This window comes from Drosophila subpulchrella, chromosome 2R (genome assembly GCF_014743375.2).
Source record: "Drosophila subpulchrella strain 33 F10 #4 breed RU33 chromosome 2R, RU_Dsub_v1.1 Primary Assembly, whole genome shotgun sequence".
NCBI lineage: Eukaryota > Metazoa > Arthropoda > Insecta > Diptera > Drosophilidae > Drosophila > Drosophila subpulchrella.
Window position 1 is genome coordinate 6,237,275 of NC_050611.1, and position 20,849 is coordinate 6,258,123.

Here is a 20,849-nt window from a genome sequence, read left to right on the forward strand (position 1 = left end):
AGTTCTTGCGCACTTTTGAAGGATTTTTAAAGGATTCCATTTAGTGCGAAATTTATTTTAATGATTCCAAAATTCTGCGGCGCTCACAGTTTTAGTATCAGAATTAAAGAACAATAAGTCGTTCTCAAAACTAAAAAAATTGGTTTTGCGTAACGTTTTTGCGTTTTGCAATGTGAAAGAAAAAAACTTGTATAATTTAACATTTTTGTTTATTATCTTATATGCACAATGTTGTGCTGCCACATAAAATTTAAAGAATTTGTCAACAATTTTTTTTTATGGATTTCTGTTTTTTTTTGGTTGGACTATGTTTCCTCGCTTTACTGGCCTTTGTTCGAATTTCGCTGATAATTTCCTTGGTAGGGATTTAGAATCCCGCCCAAGCTCAACGGACCTATTGATGTTGGACTATTGTCCAGTCCAAATGCAGTTTGAGGCATTGGTTGACGAACATAGTAGGGTGGAAAAAATGGTGTATATATTGTTTGAGGGATTGGTTGATGTCGAGGAGTGTGGACTTCTACATATTGCGGGGAAAGCGTCTGTTGAAAGATAATACGCTGTGGTTGGTAACTAGGAAAACCAAACACAGCAGCCACTAAGGCAAACAAGACGATCTGAAAGCCAGAAGAATTTTAGTTTGGGATACTTTTTTTACTGACTACTGAACTCACCAATAATTTCATGTTGATTTATATTTTGGAACTAAAATCTATTTCGCAGACTGGCTTATTTATACGCAAATCTTGATGGCGCATACATACGCCAGCATTAGAGCTTTGCGTCTGCAGATTTCATAAGAATTTGATTAGAACATACATTAATCGCCACACCAAATTTTTATGGTTTATTTGGAAAAACGAAAAATTTTAATCACAGGAAATTAAATGCATTTCAAGGAAAATAATATTTTTGTAGATATTTAGCATCTAATTTAAATTTAAACAGCATTCATAAAACCAGATGACCATAAACATTGAAAACAAGAAAGGAAGTTAACTTCGGCAACCGAAATTTGTATACCATTGCAGTTATTATTATTTAATTTAATTCGAAATTCTTAAAAATACAGAAAGTTATATTCCCAATAGTATAAGATAATATGTCAAAAAAAACCAAAAAAAAACAATTTGTTTTATATTATTTTCCCACCAATTTTTTGATCGTTCCTATGGCAGCTATATGATACAGTCGGCCGATTTTGATAACATAAAATTCGAAATTAAGAACTACTTAAAAAATGTTATTCCAAGCTTAGGAGGTTATAAGCAAAAAAACACCAAAGATATAATATTTTAAAATTTTTTTTTGCGATCCGGCTGGTTCCGACTTATATACTACCTGCAAAAAATATAAGACTTTTGGGAAAGTTTCAGCCCGATAGCTTTAAAACTGAGAGACTAGTTTGCGTAGAAACGGACGGACAGACGGACATGGCTAGATTGACTCGTGTAGTGATGCTGATCAGGAATCACTGCGTTGCAAACTTCTGACTGAAATCATTATAACCTCTGCAAGGGTATAAAGAACAATTTTTCGTTTTCAAAAAACTTGTAGCATGTAACCTTTTCGCACAATGTTGTGTTGCCACATACAATTTAAAAAATGTTTACAAAATATTTATTTTAGGTATTTATGTTTTTATTTGGTTGGACTCCGTTTAATTTCTTTCTTCTATTACCAATTATTTACTTCGTAGGGATTTCGACTCCCGCCACACAAGGCCCCACTTCGCTTTGACCTGCCATTTGACGCAATACAATGTTCTGATGTTGGACTATTGTCCACTCCATATATAGTTTCAGGCATTGGTTGACGAATATGGTAGGGTGGAATAAATTGTACATATCTTGTTTGAGGGATTGGTTGATGTAGAGGAAATCGGAAACGGGGAGGAAACGACTGTTGAAAGGTAAAACGCTGTTGTTGGTAACTAGGAAAGCCAAACACAGCAGCCACTAAGGCAAACATGACGATCTGAAAGCCAGTATAATTTTAGTTTGGGATTTTTTTTTTAACTGACTAGTTAACTCACCAATAATTTCATGTTGATTTATATTTTGGAACTAAAACCTATTTCGCAGACTAGCATATTTATACGCAAATCTTGATGGCGAACACGTCGCCATTGGAGCTTTGCGTCTGCAGATTTCATAAGAACAAATTTTTATGGTTTATTTGGAAAAAAAAAGTTTTAGTCACAGGAAAATAATATTTTTGTATACATTTAGCTTCTAATTTAAATTTAAACAGCATTCATAAAACCAGATGACCATAAACATCGAAAAGAAGACAGGAAGATAACTTCGGCAAGCAGAATATATAATTTTAAAATTGTTTTTTTCCGATTATTCCTATGGGAGGTATAAGATATAGTTGTCCGATCCGGCTGGTTCCGACTTATACTCTACCTTCAAATTTTTTTTGGGAATATATTTATATTGACATTCCTTAAGCAAACTTGATAAAGATATTTTTAAAAAGCCATGATTAATAAATATCCTTAATGATCAGTTTTTACATTAAGGCTTCACACTGCGTATGTCACATTTTTAAAATAAGTTATATTAATATTTTATTTAATCCAAATTGAAATAAAACGGACCCTTTCCCTTTACATAATGACTGTGGCCTATCGAGTATACAGTAACTGTCATCGCTACGGACGATGACTTGGACGTATCGATAACAGACAATCACTTTGGCAGCCCTGGATCACATATGTTAAATGTTTATTTACAAAACTAAGTTCAACTATTGGATCACCAGTGTCGTATCTAGTCAATGCGGCTGTGTTGTCTGCGACCAACAGATGATTTAAAATCAAAACAATATAGAATATAACCATCAGCTTAATGAATTCGTCCGGAGAACTGCATCCAAATTGGCTGGCCCTGACCACACTGCCACTGCAACTCAAGCGGTTCGTCCGTGCAGGAGATCCGGATAGTGTTCCCGAGTCCCCGAAAGCGGTTAAGCACCAACTTAATGGTCTAAACGGCGCGGAGGCTCAGGAGTTCTACAAGGAAGTCCTGGATGCCCCTACCACCAGCCAAGTTCCACCCCTCAGTTCTAGTAAAACAAAGGAAACAAAGGTTGTTCCGAAGAAGCCCAAACTGCCATTTGATAAGAGCAAGTTCTTCCGTTTGGCAACCAGCAACCAAGTGGAGGAGCTGAGCCAAATGGAGATCTACGAAGAGGATCTGAATTCCCGCGATACCTTTGGCTGGACTGCCTTGATGATGGCTGCCTGTGAAGGAGCCACCGAGACAGTGGCTTGGCTTCTCCAGAAGGGCGTCCATGTCGAGACAGCAGACAAATCCGGAAATACTGCTCTTAAGCTGGCACAGCGAAAGGGTCACTCGGAAGTAGTTCAACTTTTGCAATCTCGACCCATTTCGGCTGAAGGCAGCGATGGGGAGGAGTCCGTGGATATCAACAGTCCATTTTACTGCGAAATCTGCAAAAGGGACTACAAGGAGACCCCCTGGCCAGATCATCAAACCTCCACCGTGCACCAGTTCAATCTAAAAGCCCTGCCCGCCCATAAACTACACAAGTTTAATATTTCCGCCAAGAATCGGGGACTGCAGTTGATGGTAAAACAAGGCTGGGATCAGGAACACGGATTGGGACCCAGTAAAAGTGGACGACTGTACCCAGTGAAGACCGTTCTTCGCAAGCAACGCACTGGCTTGGGAATCGAACAGCAACCGGCGAGGGTGACTCACTTTGGAGCCTATGATTTGAACGCTGTTCGAAGAAGGGATCCCATATATCAGCAGAGACGAACGCGGAGCGATATGCAGCGGGAAAAAGTGCAGGAATGGAAACGGGAGCGGCATCTGCGCAGGGAATTGAGCTAAGATTATTTGACATATAAAGCTTTGGGTGATTTAATTGTAGCATACTTGTTTATATGAATATGTATTTAGTTTAAGTCGTTAATTTTGATAAGATTAAAATAGTTAAAATAAAACCTATAAGCTTAACTTAACGCATTGACTGGCTATATGGAATAAGGCAACAACTGCTAGCTACATCTGTATTTAAAAGGAAAAAGAGAAAAGAATGTTGTTACCGCCTTCTAAAGTAAACCATAAACCAGCTCTAAGTTTAAAAAATTGTCATTTTTGAATAGGGGCTTTTATATGCACTCTCAATATGTGAACTCAAAAATGATCCTTTGATCTTGGATCGGAGAATATGGGTTTCCTAATTCCGTCTAGCGCCACCTACCGCCAACCTAGTTGGCCATGCGACTTAGGATGAGGATGGGTGTTGAGAGGAGTGTGAGTTTCGGGCAATGCTGTTGCATGTGCTCTCTCTCCGGCTCCGCGGCTCTCTCCCTGACATCCTGACCCTGAGGCCGCGAGTTGACACCGTTTCCGCTTTGCGCCTGCGTCCTGTCTGCTTTGGCCTCCGCTTCGTAACGGTATATAAGGAACTTCTCCGAAATCCTGCGCTCAGTCGTGTTCGGACTTTTGTACCGTTAGGTGGCTCCTCATTTTTCGCACCATTGGCTAAAAGGCGGCCGCGGACTGCAATAAAAATAAGTTAGCAGTGCGTGTTTTAAAGTTGTACTCGCAAACGCCCGGCAATTAAAAGCGGAAAAGTGGGAGTGAGTGCGGCCCCAAGGTCACCAAGGCAGCAGGCGTTCCACTTAGGTAAACAGCACAAAAAGTGAATTATTAAAGCACCTGGGGAAAAACGCTTGGTCAACGGCAAACGGCAAAGTTATTTTGATGTTCAAAAATTGTATTCCGAATTTCGAGGAGGTGGCAACGCTGCGGCCGATCACGAACAGCTGATTGGTGGCGGTGTGTGTATGTGTGTGTGCGTGTGTATGAGAGCGTTTTTGCGGAGCGTCGCTCCAATTTGTTGTTGTTCTCCAACGTGTGCCGTTCGCTGCGCGCATTTAATAATTTTAAAATAATTAACAAATTTGCCGACGACCGTTATCGTGTGTTGTTTCGTGTGCCGTGTCTCGTTACCCGTTTAAATTCCCAAAAAACGCGCAGTTGGCTAGAATTACACTTATTTCAGAATAATTAAACCAAATAACGCTGCCATGTGATTACACCGTGAGTGATAACAAAAAGCGTTTACCAAGTCGTCGTCGCCATAACTCGGTTTTCACCCACGGAATCTGCATGAGAAAGAAAAACAATATTATTTAATATACGCTCCGATGTTCTTGGGCTTTATGGTTTATTTTCGTAGCATTTATTTCGGTGATTTGTTTGGTTTTGCATTGAACTATGTACATATCGTGCGGCTCTCTTCGCTCCGCTCTCTCTTTGTGTGTTGCCCTCTCGCTCCCCGATCGTCATTGCCAGCCTCCCCCTCTTTTTCCAACCCCCGCCACCCGCTTTGATCAGGGCCTCTCCATGAACTTGCGTTGTTGCTGTACTTTATCAGGGGCGGATAAAAAGGGGGTGACTTGCCTTCTCGAAACAGAGATTTTTCATGTTTTATGATGTTTAACATAGGAATTTTGATTTATGATTTTTAAGCTTAAAAATTATTGTAATTTGATTATAAATTTAAAACGAGTAAGAATTAATATCGCTTATTTTGATTTTAAAAAACCCCCTCCCAATGTTGCACTCTGCATCTGCCACTGGACCTTACACGGCATTTCTCTCCCATTAACCCCATTCGATTCTATTATTTAGACAACACAATGCCATAACCAGTCAAGTGAGGCGGGGGTGGGGCGAAAAAAACGGAATAAACTAAATAGAATATTTTTATTATCTCAACGATTCCCTGGAATGCTGTGAATCTGTTCCAAGCTTGCGAAATGCTCACTTTTCGAAAAAGAAACAGTCCCTTCTTAGTCATCACATCTATGTATTACCTATTTGTGATTATGTTTTTCTTAGAACAGTCTCATTTGCCTAAGTGATATTTTAAATCCTACTCGATCAGATTTCAGATTCCTGATTATAACTTTGATTTTCTAAGCCCCTCCTTTTATATCTATTATGAAAATAGGTATTAAAAATAACAAGATTTATTTGTTTAATAGAATATAACAGCCTTTAAGATGAAGGTAGTTTTATAAATAGTTTTGGACAAAAAGCAATAATTCCACTTAATTAGCCTTAGGGTTTTGAAGTGTAAGTTTAGACATTTCCAAATCCAAGATTTAAAAAGACAAAGTCTTTTTGGAGGCTATTTTTTCCATTCTTTAGTATCTTTGCTTAAATCCAGTAAAAATCGGTGCAAGTCATAACCATCAATGTTTCGAGCTATAGAAGTTCAACTGTATAAGCAGAAGGCCAAGCAAACGCCTATTTACTTCAGTGCTTGGGTGGAAACAAATCTTTAAATCGTAAATCTTTAAAATCGTAAACCAAACATAAGAGCCAAGATGAAAATGCTAAATGTTTATTATTGTAATATAAAGCAAGAGAGGCGGACCGAAGAGCCCAGAGATGAGATAAATGAAATGCCAAAAACTTCCGGGTCATTGCCTGAACGCAACGGCAATGCCAATGGCAAAAGTCGAGTACCCCCTCTGAGTGGAAAATCTCCCCTTCCTGAGGGCCCTTCAATTTCCATTTTCCTTTGTGCCCCGAAACTAGAACCAAATATTTGCGAATAGTTAAAATAAATTGCAATCAAACGAAACTAAGCAAACACACGGATATTATATTATTTGAAAATTCTTAATTGCTGAACACCTGAAATTGCTGGCGTTTAACCCCTAGATTGTTTACCCGAATTTCGTGTAGTCCGACATAATAACCATTAAAACAATTACAACAATTATAAACAACAATATCGAAATGAGCAATACAAAAAGCATGAACTTGAATAACAAACTTAAGCATGCTTGATCCAATATTCGGGCATCCAGGTCTTAATAGTGTCTACGAGAAAAGCCCCAGAAGCAACAGCACCATCAAAAAAAAAAAAACATCAGCATCCACGTCTTCGCTTATTCAGCATCAACTATACCCAGAGACAAGTATTACTGCTCCAACGTTTTCCGCCTGGCCGCGCCTTCCGAGTCTTTTAAGTGTTTTCCCAGGTAAGACCAGCTAGATAAATGCAAATTAATTCGCAGGACGCTAGTGAGCGTTTGTGCACAGAGGGAAAAGCTGCTATACATTTACATTTAAACTAAAAAATAATAGAATGTTGTATTATATTAAAAAAAAAAATGAACTAACAGGGATTGGGAACTCTGTATTTCACTTGAAAAAAAAAAAAAAACATAATTAAAATAGGTTTGCGGCAGGCGGTATTACTTTAATGGTTTTTAAATTTTTTGATTTAAACCGTTTCCTTTCTTCATTCCTTAATAATACAAAGTTACAAAATGTTTTGATCCTTAAGAGTTGCAAAAGGAATGCAAATTCCGTTGAGATGAGAGTGAGTGCAATTGGCAGGACGATGGCTGGCATAAATCTCTCACCTGCAGGAATTTTCTAATATCGCGAAGGTGTTGCATACCAAACGGTGCTTGAAATGAGCAATTTGCCAAAACTTTCGGCATAAATTGTTGCCCAAAATCTCCGCCCCCTTTAAGCGACGCCTCTGGCTGTAAGTGTGTCAGTGGCAGGGCGAAAAAAATTTAACAGAAATTAGGCCTGAAGTTTGTTGGCAAGCTCGCAAATGTGTTGTGGCTTAAAGGGATAAAGAGCTTTGCGTAGAGCAACAGCAGTAATTAACATTAATAAGAAGCAGGCTAGTGGTAGTGGAGGATTTCTTGGGGTTTCGGGGGTTTTTGTGGGGTTTTTGGGGGAACCAACTGACGACTGAGTGACGGGCCCCACATTACTCATTCGCAAGACGTATGCATGTGATTTAGTGGGACGGCCCAACTTTCCAGACAACTGTTCTCTATTTTTCTGTTGTTTTTTTTCCCTTTCCCCCAAGGCCACGCATTTTGAAATATGCACATAAATTAGAAATAATGTGCGTGCGACTTGTTAACACGCCTGATGATGGAAGCTCCTTTAACAGAACAACACAGGAGCACGCTCGAACTTTTCCCGGCTAAACTTTGACACCGAAAAGCGTCCTGTTGCGGCCAGTGTCAACATTTCAATAGACTCTTAATTGCCCCATGAAGGGCTTGACATTCCGTAGAGTGGGTACAACACAAAGATTGATACATTAATTAAGCCCGGGCTATGAAAACTCCTGCCCGATTTGCCCCTTTTAGCCCACTTTTCGTTTATTGTTGCCACTCTTAATTGGCTTTCCCGGGAGCGGAAAAGGTCAGCGAAGTTTGATTAAATTTTTCTTTAAAAAAGCTTAATTGAATCCTGATTACGGGTTGAGCCAGCTTCCTACGCATCCAGCGGGTAACTATCGGAAAATGCGAAATACGAAATACGAAAATCCCAGCTCGTTTGGCGACGTTTTATTAACGTGCCATTGACTCTCGAGACTCTCGAGAGCAAATGTGTGGCAAAAATATCAGTCAGTCAGCCAGTCGGAGGAGCCATTCGATTGAGCGTGTAAAAGTGGCTCAGCCAAGTCGACATATACGGCTAGAAGGATGCCAAAACTTGTGGCAGCGGCAACAAACTCCATTGAAGCGCGAAATCGACTTAATGCATTAGTCCCCGGGAAAGTGGAGAACGTCAGAAAGACACGTAGAGCAAACATTTGCGGCTTACGGTTTCTCGTACACTCATGCATACATACATAAACCCCGGAGTCCATGGAGTCCATAGTCTCGGTTAGGTGAGAGCATAAAGCCCGGCGGTATAAAATTGAAAATTATGACAGGCTGTTGGCAACAATGTCATCGTGAATCTGGCCAAAAGTGGCAACAAAGACGTGGCAAAATGGCTGGCGAAATCCTGGCCAGAAAGTGGATCCCCCCATACTCGCATATTCATATCGCTTCATTGCTATGCAAGTTGGTAAACTTGAGAATCCGACAACAACAGCCAGAGCGGCAATAAGAACGTCAACAAGTCGCAATAAAACAAAAGCAAACAAAACTCACAGCCAGACAGAGACGGCAGAGCATACAAAGATACAAAGCTACAGATACAAGATACAAGATACATCTACACCCCCGTAGATACAAATAAAGATTTCGACTTGGATGGAACGTCAGGAGCGACAGGGTAAACAGTGAATTCAAGGTTCTCAAGATGAGTTTCCTGACTGAGATAAATACTGATTAACACCGAAAACTAAGCACACGCACCGCTTTTTAAGCGAATTGCGTCATGAAACGGGATGGTCTTGTCGTATTTTAATACCTTTCTACTTTGATTTATATGTGCTTTAAAGGTAAACAATTAAATCCCCTCTTGTTTACCAATAAATTTGCTCAACAAAACAAAGTTCTTAATGCGCGAAGCTTTAATTGCCATATTTAATTTATTAAGGGCTTAAAACTGCATCAATTTAATGGCAGTTAATCTCTTTTATTGACACAGGCCGGCAGCCAGTTTTTTTATTCGAAAGGTTTTTGACTCTGGTCTGCAATTAAAAGGTACTTTATTATTCTTCATAATCTGAGACCGTCACCGCTTGAGATAAGAATGTTACGAGTGCGATAACAACCGAATTATCTCTTTATCAATTCACTTATCCAGTTGTGCAATAAAATCAAGAGCGAAAGTTTTCTTCTCTTACCTACAGAATCGAATTAAAATGTCCAGACTGATATACGACCCGAAAGGCAAAACAAAAATATGTACTTATTACGATAGCCAAACAGAGTGCACTTCAGTGTGGTAAATAAATGAAATACAGAAAGTATTATGCAATGGTAAAAGTTTATTGGATGTGATAAAGTGAAGCGTATCAGTTGGGCGCACGTGCCTTTAATAACTTGGGGTTTTCGGGGGAGGGAACGTACTATACTTGCTTATAAAGTAGGTGCCACAGCTGACCATCAAAACATAAAGTATAGATTACTACGATTGGCTTATTGCCAGCCAGCAACAAAGGAAAAATATGCTGGCCTAATCCAAATATTGATAGGCAATCGAATGGATCTGATGTTAATGACTTCCAATATCATATGGTCTGTCATCCTGCAGACCAATAACTGTCTCCTTTTCCCCTATCGATTGGAGTTAAGTGAAATTTTTTGGTATACTGGTCAGATTGTGAGCACTTTGGATGTGTACTTTATTTGTTAACCTAGTTATAAATAAAATGTAGCCAAATGAAATATAGTCAAATTAAATGGAATTTGCATTGGGTATCTAAAAATTATATCTCAGTAAAACACTATACTTATATCATATATAATTGCTAATGTTAATTATTATGGTGTTAAAAGTTTGTTGCATTGCTTATACAGAAATCAGGTAAAAGTACCCATACATCATCTAAACACAAATTATTGTGTTGTAGGCTTAATGGACTTTATGAGCATCATATATGGTAATCGGCTTTATAAATCAACAATTTTCTTTTTGTTTACACCACAAAACACTATTCACACTTTATAAATTGCTTATGTACATACATACACCGCTAACAATAATATTAGCGCACTCTACATACATAGCATACATCAGATATTGATTTTGGCACAGGGTCTGTTATTTTTGGATTTTGTTTTTAATGCTTCTGCATAATATAAAATACTCGCTTACTTGCTTTTTGTCGCAACATAACATGCTCGTTTTTATAACTTTATCAGTGAAGAATTTTTAATACAAATGGCCTGGGTAAAATAAATTTGTCGCATGTCATAAACAGGAAGCTTTGCTTTTCATTTTTCTTTGGTGGAGGGAGGGTCTTAAATTTTTAATGAAACACAAACATATTTTGTAATAGGTTTTATATTCCACACCCCCTACTGCTTCCTGCACCTTCGGCTCCATTCAGCCGCACACAATCCTCAATTCATTGTGCTCGGAAAGCGTTTTGAGTGCCCTGGTGGCGAATGAGTATTGGCAAACATGGGGCTCCTGGCAGTCCGCATTTGCGGACCCTGTTAAATGCAAATCCCGTGAATTGCTGCCCACAACACAATCCAAACCAAACAGAACCAACCCTACCCAACCACCCACCGTTTATTCAGAGGCGGCATATTGGCGATTTGGGTTTTGGGATCAGTTGTTCGCTTTGGGTGCCATTGTTCCATGCGGCCGACTCGGCAAATATGAAAATCGGTTTAAAGTTTAAACAAGATTTTCACATTATGTCGACAAACACACCTTTGAACCGGACATAAGCCTCTTAATGGCCCAAATTCCGGGGCATGGCGTAACATTTCCAAGTTATCCAACACTCCGTTGCATAGTGCTCACCCATAAGACACTGTCCATGTCATGTGGCATACGCCAAACCCGAGAACTTGCACCCAAAGTTACGTGCATAAGAAAGTGGAAAACTTATTTCCCCCACACGTCTGGAGTGGACCGGGGAAAACTGTTGACGTGCCATTGCAACGAATGGGACGGATTTTTAAATTTATTTATGCGCGTGACCCCGTGAAAGGAAAGACCCGACAAAGGATGGGATGTTCAAACATAGGTAAAAACATAATGGCGGGGAAAACGGTCTGACCTTGAGAAGCCGTGCTTAAAGTGCTTTAGTTTCGTTGGTTCCTGGGGCATTTGAGTGAATACTAAAGATTAATTTAATATAAACTTCCTTAGAACTAATATTAAATCTTTAAATTATTATTATAACTCTAGTTAGGCATGGCAACCTTAAACACATTCATCCACCTATAGAAACTTCTTTAAGCATTGTATAGCACACTTTATGTTTATAGTGAGACTTGTTATTCCATATCATCGGTATATTCTGCATTTTATTGGAATTGCCCTAACCATAATATTAAATATTCAAATAACTCCTATTAAACCCAAATTGAAAAATAACTATCAAGAGAAACTTTACCTTTGGCCACAGTGTTAATTCCATAATTTATTATTATAATGAGTGTGCTTTTACCATAGCTTTAATATTCAAATCACTCGTATTAAGCCCGAGTTTCAGAATCACGGTCGGTAATTGAGTGTTATAAATAGTGGAAAGTTTGCTAGTGCATGTTGTTGCCATCAAAAGAACCGGTCGTAAAATGGTCGCAAATAAAATTCCTTTGGTTTCCAAGAGCTTGACACGCATTGTCGGAATTGGACATTTTTATAGCCACCACTATGGCCATAACATGGTGTAGTGAAATGAACTATTGGAACGGACTAGATGTCCATGACTGGCTTTAAGTACGCTTTGAAAGCAATTAAGTTACGTTGCTTTCGCGACATATCACATGGAATTCGAAAACTTTATTTTTTACCCATTAAATGGGAGCAACTAGCGCTTTATACCGGCGATAAATTTAAGATTTCCTTAAGGTTGTGTGTATTTTCAGATTGCAATTTTAACGTTGTTTGGCATTCGCTGTTGTTGGTCTTAAAGTTTTGTTTTTTGACCTCCAAAACTTGTGCAACCTCAATACGTTGCACTGGTTGTTTTTTGGCTTTTTCGTGTGCATTATTACACATTGACTTGCATGTATTCGGCTGTCCTGATTTCACGACTTTTGAAATTGTCTGCCCATGTTCAAAGCTTTTTGCAGGGGTCGCCAGTTGGGAAGTACGCGTGACTTTTCATGGCACGTGATTAACTTGCAGGCGCTGACCCTTCACCCCTTTTCCACTCCATACAGCACATTCATGCATACATACATGCATATTTGTGGGGTCAGCATGCAAATGACCATGGTCCACCGCGTGTTTGCATGTTATAAATACTTTCAGTTTTGTTTATGGGGAGCCCACTCACGGACATTTAGCCCTTTTTGTGTTTGCCGCCTTTAAATGTGAATTTTACGCTTCTCACCTGCGTTCTTTCACTCGGCTACCTGGCTACCTGGTACCTGTTGTTTGCCCATAACCGAGATTGCTTTTACATTTTAATGCCTGAAGTTGGCACCTTTAATGCGCTGCCCTCAGAAGTGTGCTACAAAAAGTGGAAAGCCATTGAAGAACAGTAAAGCTGGTGTAAATCTAACTTTTCTGGTTTTCCTCTTGTTAAACATTCAACAATATTTGCTCTGGTGGTTAAGATCGTTTGTCTTTGAATAAATGTAGGTTGGCTGAGCAAACTTTGGCCCTCAAAAATGCAATTTCCTAAAGTCTAAATCCGGATTGAAAACTAGTTGGAGTAAAATATCAAATAGGGTACATACTGCTTTTAAATCTCCTTGAAAATCCCTGAAGTAGCTACAAAATTATTAAAGATGGGCTAATCTCCATCACAAATATGTTTGTATTTTATATTCCGTAGCCTAAAGCCTTAAAATCTGGAAGCGGTTTGGTTCTTGGGTTCTGAATCTAAATTAATTAATTCATGAATCTCCCTTAAACCCAAAAACCAATACCAAGCAATGCAACAGTTGGATGAACTGCTCAATTCCTTGCTCGATAATGAGTTGATGGCTGATGGCAAAAACAAGCAGCATCTGGCTGGTTGGCTGAAGACAAACCACAATCGTCTGGGGTCTGAGTGGAGGATCTGGTGGTTATGGTGGGTCTGGTGGGTCTGGCACTTGAAGCTGGGTTGCCAGTGGGCCAACCAGGCCATTAATGTGCAGCTGCGGCACTTGCAACTGCCTCCGTGGGCTGTAAATTTGCTGGCATTGTCGTCGACGCTTACAAATTGCCACCAGGAGCTCCATGTGTGCATGTAAATTAGCTTATTTAAAGTCAATGGCGGCGGCAGTGTCCTTGGGGCGTCTATTGATTGGTGTTTAGTTTAGTGTGCCAATATCGACTCGTTGGCACATGTGGCAAGTGTCAAATGTGCGGTAAATGCAGTTAGTTGAGAGTCTGTTAGGGCCATTTAACCTCGGGATTCTTCAGCTGCACGTAACCCAGTAATTAGCATAAAAAAGTGGTTTATCAAAAATAGGGAAATCCAATCACTCTGAATATCGATAAATTGTGTAGGTTCATGATTTCCGATTTAATTGTCCTCGGCATTGTTCACCTACATACCATTTAATGGTTGATAAATCACTTTGCAACACATGGAAAGCAAGGACACAAAAAGCACAGGCATGTGCGTCTATAAATTTTCGGTAGGAATGTCGCTTGCCACAACCATTAAATACTCTGTAAAGAAGTTGTAGTGTTATGGCAACAACATTAAATACTCTATAAATAAGTTGTAGTGATCCTTGGTTGTTCTGAATGGTTCTTTCTTGGATTAAGGCTATTTTGAAAACCTTTATAGAACATAGATATTTGTTGAATAAATGTAAACGAACAACTAGTTAGTCGTAGTGTACCTTAAATATCCAATCGTTAATGTATTCAACACATAATACAAAATCCCCCGGAGGGAGAACACAATGCATTTGCTAATGCAAACAGGGGAGTGAATTCCGCGATGGGATCTGTTCAGTTATTTTGTGGACTGAAACCGAAACTGGAATGGCTACTCCATTAGAGCTAATCTCCGGTGTGCGTGGATTGTTTGCTTTTCGTGGCGCAGAAAAGTGTTCAGCGCCTGCTGTCCTGATTGTTTTTGGTCGGTGGCTTTGTGGTCTTTGGCCGACTGGGTGTGAAAACAGCCACAAAGTGGCCATAAAACATTACCCAGCAATAATAATAACGAAATCAACCAGAGCTGAGCAAACTAAGCTCATAAAACAAACACAAACACCTCCCGCAAGGGTAGCGACAACTCGACTTCTGGCGGGGGATTGCAGTTTACCCTCTGGCATTAGGGTCGAGAGGGCAAACACCTAAAAAAAATACTATATTGTATAGTTTAGTACAGTGATGTTGAAAAAAGCATACATAAGAAAATATAAATCGAATGGTTTTGAACTCGAGGTCATGGTTGGTTATATTCTACATTCTAGAATACAAAGATTTAGCATATCAAGGAACTGCACTTACTGGGGAGTGAACATCTGAAAAATATTATCATAATGTTTCCTAATGCCATTTATATTTGTTAACTATGTAAGTTTATTTCACGCTAATATTTAAATACATTATTGGGTTCAGCTATCATTCTACTCACGGGTATAACATTTCAGAATCTAAAATAATGTTATATATAAAACCGGACCTTTATATAATATCGTTGTCATAGGAACTATGGGTATAGTAATTTAAAAATCTGATGCATATCCAGTTTCTGTTTTGTACGAACTATTTTAATTGCATGAAACCATGTCATGCTATAAAAATGACTAGTTTCAAGGGTATATAAGAACAAGCAATTTGAATCTATGAATAATAACAAAGACTATGAATATTTTTTTAAGTGGCTTAACTGCAAGTGTAGTGTCCTTAAAGCAAGAGCCAAACTTTTGGCCAATTTGGTCTCTTGGCTGAAATATCTCCGCAGTCCTAAGTCAACAATTCCGCCAATTAAATCCGTGATTTGTGGGTTGTTGGGGCCACCTGCACGAAATCTCTTAATGCAGCAGGAGTGCATCTTGGAATCCCCTCAGGATGCTCCTCATGGCGCCCATTAGTCTACGCTAATGAGTTGGCCGGGGGGCGAGACTCCAGTTTGTCGCTTGCAACTCATTTGCGTGCGAGTACCATTTCATTTTGGGACACAAAGCCCGCTAATTGAAACCCTCTCAGGTTGCTGGTCCTGGTAACAGGTAACAGCTACCAGGTACCAAATACCACATACTCCTCTCCAGTTCATCTGGTTTCGGGCTGCCTTTTGTTGGCTGCCATTAAAGGCGAATTGCTGTCGGATGGCTGCATAAATTGAAAGGGGCTGTCTGTGCCACTGCTTCTGCTTTCGCTTCGGCTGCTGCTGCTCGATTCATAGAAAATTACGTATACGCATTCGCACATGTCGTCGCACTGGGGAAAGCGCCTCGCATCTGCCATGTGGGTGGTTGTGGGTGATTGTGGGTGTTGTGGGGTGTGCTGCCGGTATATTCCTGAATTTATTGTCCCATTGTCGTTATGGCAGCATTTGTTGCGCTACTTTCAGTCTTCCAATTTGTCGTCGACCAACTTTGGCCCCGACGTATTTACTTTGCTGTCCGTCTATGTCTATGGTCTTTTGGGCAAGAAAACTCGTTTAAAAAAGGATTTTGTGCCAAATGCTGGCTTAGATCTGGCCTTCAGTCTCTAATTTGAGCCCAAATTTGAATAAAATAGAGCAGGGTTCATCTTGCAAGGATGAAACCACCCGCTGCCATCATTTGTCAGCAAATAGATTTAAATTTGGAATATGAACATGTGTATCTACAGCAATAACTTGATTCTAGTAAGACAAATTGAAAGCGATTGGATTTTATATAGTATATTATAAACCACAAAAGGATAGTAAACTCACAATTTAAATGGAATTATATTTAAAATGTGGCTCAGTTCTACTATGTTATAGGGAATTTTAATTGCAGTAACTTTTGTAAGGTAGTACTCGTAGTAGCATTCGTTGAGTAAATTGCCATTCCATTTCCTGGCTTTTTAAGAACAGGCCAAATCATGTTATCTATTTTACAAGCACATATTTTGAAAGGCAATTGGCCGTCTCGGTGGAGAGAGCAACTGCGTCTGGTCCAAACTCGGGCTAAGGAGGCTGTCAAGGAGTCGGGAAAGTCCACAAAGCTGGGTCCAGATAGGCCCAAGATTTCCGTTACGCCAAAGGGATATACACCGAATACCAAGAAGAAGTGTGGGCCGCTGGATGATTGCGATCGGGTCTTCCAGAATCTCTATGGACGCCACGATTGGCGGTTAGAGGGAGCCTGCGAGCGGGGCGATTGGCATCGCACCGGGGATCTTCTGGAGCAGGGTCCCGAATGGATTATGGACCAGGTAAGCAAGAGCGGACTGCGTGGACGTGGAGGAGCTGGCTTCTATGCCGGACTCAAGTGGGAGTTCCTGCGGAAGACCAAGTCCGAAAAGATACCCAAGGTAATCATCGTGAACTGCGCAGAAGGAGAGCCTGGAACTTGCAAGGATCGGGAGATCCTGCGCCACGAGCCGCACAAACTGATCGAGGGCATGCTCCTGGTGGGCGTGGCCATGGGATGCGGTAGGGCCGTCGTATACATCCGGAATAGGTTCTACAACGAGGCTTGCAACCTGCACTTTGCCCTGGCCGAGGCCTATCATCACGGTCTGCTGGGGGATAATGCCTGCGAAACGGGCATCAAGTTCGATGTGATGGTCCAGCGAGGAGATCGGTATTTATGTGGCGAGGAGACGGCCATGATTAACTGTTTGATGGGTGAACTGGGCAGACCCCGACGTCGTCCACCCTTTCTCACCGAGAAGGGTTACTTTAATCACCCCTGTTTGGTGATCAACGCCGAGTCCATTGCCGTAGTGCCTACCATTTTGCGAAGGGGAGCCAAATGGTGGGCCGGATTGGGTCGCGGTTATAACACGGGCACCAAACTCTATTGCATCAGCGGTGAGGTCAATAATCCCTGCACTGTGGAGGAGGAGATGTCCATTCCGTTGAAGGATCTAATAGAACGTCATGCTGGTGGAGTCAAAGGCGGTTGGGATAATTTGGCGGCTGTATTCCCAGGCGGTCTGTCCACACCTCTCTTGAGTCCACCAACTGCCACGGAGGTTCTCATGGACTTCGATTGCCTGATCTCGGCGGGCAGCGGCTTGGGATGTGGATCCGTCATCGTTATAAGCAAAGACAGCGATCCTCTAGCGGTGATGCTGCGCTCCATCCACTTCTATGAGAAGCACACCTGCAAGCAGTGCACCTACTGCCGGGATGGTGCCATATGGCTACCGGAGATGTTCGCCCGTTTCGTCAAGGGTCAGGCCCATCCCCACGAGATCGATTGGACACTGGCCATCGCCGACAAGATGAGGAACAGCAAACCCATCTGTGCCCTGGCCTACAGCCAAGTTAGTGTGGCCGAGAGTTTGGTGCGAATGTTTAGCCAGCAGATACAGGAACGCATACTCAAGTTTGCCAAGGGATCTTGATGCAATCAGCCTGGAATTTTAATTTATTTGCACATGAAACCTTAAAAAAATGTTTTAAATCTTTCAAGTTCCTTTCAAAAAGCAGAAAAATAAAATTGGTATTTTCTCTATCATTGAATGGCAAACATTTGCCATCATAAATTATATTTTGCGCTAGTATAAGTCAATTTTAATAATTGCCAATTTGATGAGCTCTCGAAAGTCAGGGGCAGAATAATTATACACAATTATTGTTTATTATAGATTCATTGATTTTACGACCAACAAGATTTACAGCCATATAATAGTTTGTACTTATATATGTTTTCCAATTTTAGCGACAAGCAAAAGATTTGGTATAACAAATAATTTAATTTCTTTCAAATTTGGATAAATTTAGACAACTTTCGGTAGATTTTTTAAATAACTCATGATAAGTGGGCATTTGACTGGACAAATCGAGTTAAACTAGGAGTGCAACTAAAACCTATTGTTTAACGATAGAGATAGGGATTTAATTAAGATGAATGGGTCCGGAAAGAGCTCAGGCTAATGCGGTCAAAGAGAAATAAATCTCTGGCTACTTTCAGTGACCACTACAATCCGCTCGAGAGTCCATCCAGTGGAAAATGTTTCGGTTGGGGGCTCGCAAATCATTGCTGGCACACGGCGAATGATGACAGTTTAAACGACTATTCAATCCGGTTTGTGGACGGCGCTCTCGTTAGTTAGCTGCTTTCTCTTGGATTTCAGTTTTCAGCTGATGAGAGCCATTATGTTGGTGATGTCCTGGAAAAAAATAGAAAAAAAGCCAGGAAAATGGGGAAAAATCGTGGAGGATGAAGAGCATGTGAGAGTGTGTGGCAGTGGGTCAAAGTGGCAGAGGACACAATGTTGACATAAACAAACACCAGGGCATTTGTCTGCGCTTGAATGATTGCAGAGACAACAGCAGCGAACACACAAAGATTTACCCCCAACACGAGGCCGTGTCCTTGGGCCCCTTAATCGTGTTTGTGGGTCAGTTTACCCTTGCCATTATCCTTTCTCCGGCCCCAGCCCTATACCCTTGCATTCCCAATAATCGGGGTTCGCCAGACATACTGCTGGCCGCTTCTGGCCCCGCTAATTTGTTTGGCTCGGACATCGCCGGAGAAAGTGCCAGCGAAAGTGTTATTTTTTTCTGTTTGAGTTGGCACATCCTAGGTTCATTTCTCATCGCCTGAGGCAGCAGCCTGCGTCACTCTTATCTCAATTAGGAGCCCATTCATCCGGGCAGGCGAGCACTCCTGGCACTCGACGACAATGGCCGCAGAGGTGCCTCCAGCCCCAATTGGCGATGACTGATGGCCATGCAATTAACACTTAGGGGGAGTTAAGGATTACCGTTTTATTTCAAGTATGCAGACCATATTTTAAACCCTTGGTTGAAGTCCTGTCTATGATATCCCCAACCCTTTAAATGCTGATATATGACAGTTTTCAAATTTATTTAATAATTAAACATTACCAAATATGCATTGACTGGTAGCCATACAATTAACCATTCAGAAATAAAGAAGAAATATTTTTAAAGTCCCGACCAATAACTAAAACTCAATTATTGTCGTCGCGTAGGTATTTTTTATTTAAATAAAATTGCACATGTTTTAAGTGTGTTTATATTATTATTACTATATAATTAAATGTTTTTAAAACAGTTCACAAAATTAATTAATCAGGGAAATAATATGTTCATATAAAGATTAAATGTACATTATAATCTGTAACAGGATTGTTAATTTTTTAAGAATGTGTTTAAACTTACCTTGTTATTTAACCTTTTTTTAAAGAGTTAACAATATTAATCAATTAGGGAAATAATATTTTCATTTAAGGATTAAATGTGCATTATTATCTGTAACAGGATTAAGACTATCAAAGATGTTTTTTATTGAATAACATTGTAAATTTTGTAAAAGTGTGTTTAAATTCACTTTATAATTATATGTTTATTTAAACATTTAACCATATTATTCAATCTGGAAAATAATATTTTTATTTAAAGTTTATATGTCTATTTTTAGCTTAAATAGGATTAAGGCTATCAATTTCCCTACATGAATAGGTAAATTATACATGTGAGCGAAAAAAACCTTTTTAATTATTACTCATTGTGTGTCATATCGCACACTAAAACCGGAAACACATATGTGTATCTTCCTTAGAAAATGTTGAAAAGAAAGCTAAGAGGATTAGAATCACGCTGTTATAAAACAACTGAAAATAATGTGGACTGGGGGTGGGGGCACCGAGCACATGCCGAGGCACATGGCTCCGGTTCTTGTTCTTCCTTTGGTCCTGGTTCTGGTTCTGGTTCCCCCGGAGGCAGGTCCTTTCATCCTTGTCTCCTTGCCGTCGCAATCATTTGCGCGCCAGTGGGGCAAAATCCTTAAACAGTGACGCAAATGCGGGCGGGCATATAAATTTCACACCCATCGTCGGACTCGGCAGACTGATTGTGGCACTCAGGAACAGTCCTCAAGTGGTTGGGCCATGGCTCACTGCAAATTGCGAATGAAAACCGCAGGAAACTTGGCTAGGTCCTCTCAAGTTTGTTGCAAGTAGTTGCGGTACTTAATCCGCGATTGATATGGCACTAAGTCCCTCCAGTTAATCACGTTGCCACCGAAGTTCGCTTCCTTCCTTTCATCGAACAACAAGTTAAAGCATCCTGAATAATTCCACACAAGCACGCACACACTCAGTGCCTGCCAGGCAATTGCTTATTAAAGTCCAATTATAAGTTGAAGCAATCATTAGGGGACGAAGGACCGACGTGTCCTGCGTACTTTGGCTAAAATGTCTTTTGTTCATGCATAAATTTAATGACGCGTTATCTGAATTTTGTGCCTTACTGACTGCACAAAAGTTAATCACATGTGGGTGGGAATCGTATTTAGATATTGATTTTATCGTCTACTACACAGC

The 20,849-nt window shown here is 40.3% G+C and overlaps 4 protein-coding genes across 9 annotated transcripts in view; 3 read left to right on the forward strand and 1 right to left on the reverse strand.

Annotated features, from left to right (window-relative positions):
* Positions 1-76: 76 nt before the first annotated feature.
* LOC119552019 lies at positions 77-871 on the reverse strand. The gene is made up of 2 exons (XM_037861756.1): positions 675-871; positions 77-617 (listed from the first exon to the last, which is right to left on the reverse strand). Exons 1-2 carry the CDS (start codon positions 684-686, stop codon positions 321-323), a joined length of 309 nt encoding a protein of 102 aa, XP_037717684.1. The 5' UTR covers positions 687-871; the 3' UTR covers positions 77-320.
* Positions 872-2,677: 1,806 nt separating this feature from the next.
* LOC119550316 (G patch domain and ankyrin repeat-containing protein 1 homolog) lies at positions 2,678-4,009 on the forward strand. Its single transcript, XM_037858923.1, has one exon. It carries the CDS (start codon positions 2,856-2,858, stop codon positions 3,864-3,866), a length of 1,011 nt encoding a protein of 336 aa, XP_037714851.1. The 5' UTR covers positions 2,678-2,855; the 3' UTR covers positions 3,867-4,009.
* A 472-nt stretch (positions 4,010-4,481) lies between these two features.
* LOC119551717 (transient receptor potential cation channel trpm) overlaps positions 4,482-20,849 on the forward strand; it is a 53,534-nt gene continuing 37,166 nt past the window's right edge. The window contains exons 1-2 of one of the 6 annotated variants that reach the window (XM_037861204.1): positions 4,482-4,667; positions 6,720-7,042. The gene's annotated coding sequence lies outside the window, so the exon portion shown is untranslated. Of the gene's footprint in view, positions 4,668-4,924; positions 5,085-5,190; positions 5,210-6,719; positions 7,043-20,849 lie in introns of those variants that run through there. The other 5 variants (XM_037861203.1, XM_037861215.1, XM_037861205.1 and 2 more) reach the window with 5 other exon arrangements.
* Positions 16,388-18,013, forward strand: LOC119551720 (NADH dehydrogenase [ubiquinone] flavoprotein 1, mitochondrial). Its single transcript, XM_037861221.1, has one exon. The coding sequence runs from the start codon at positions 16,428-16,430 to the stop codon at positions 17,898-17,900; it is 1,473 nt and encodes a 490-aa protein (XP_037717149.1). The 5' UTR covers positions 16,388-16,427; the 3' UTR covers positions 17,901-18,013.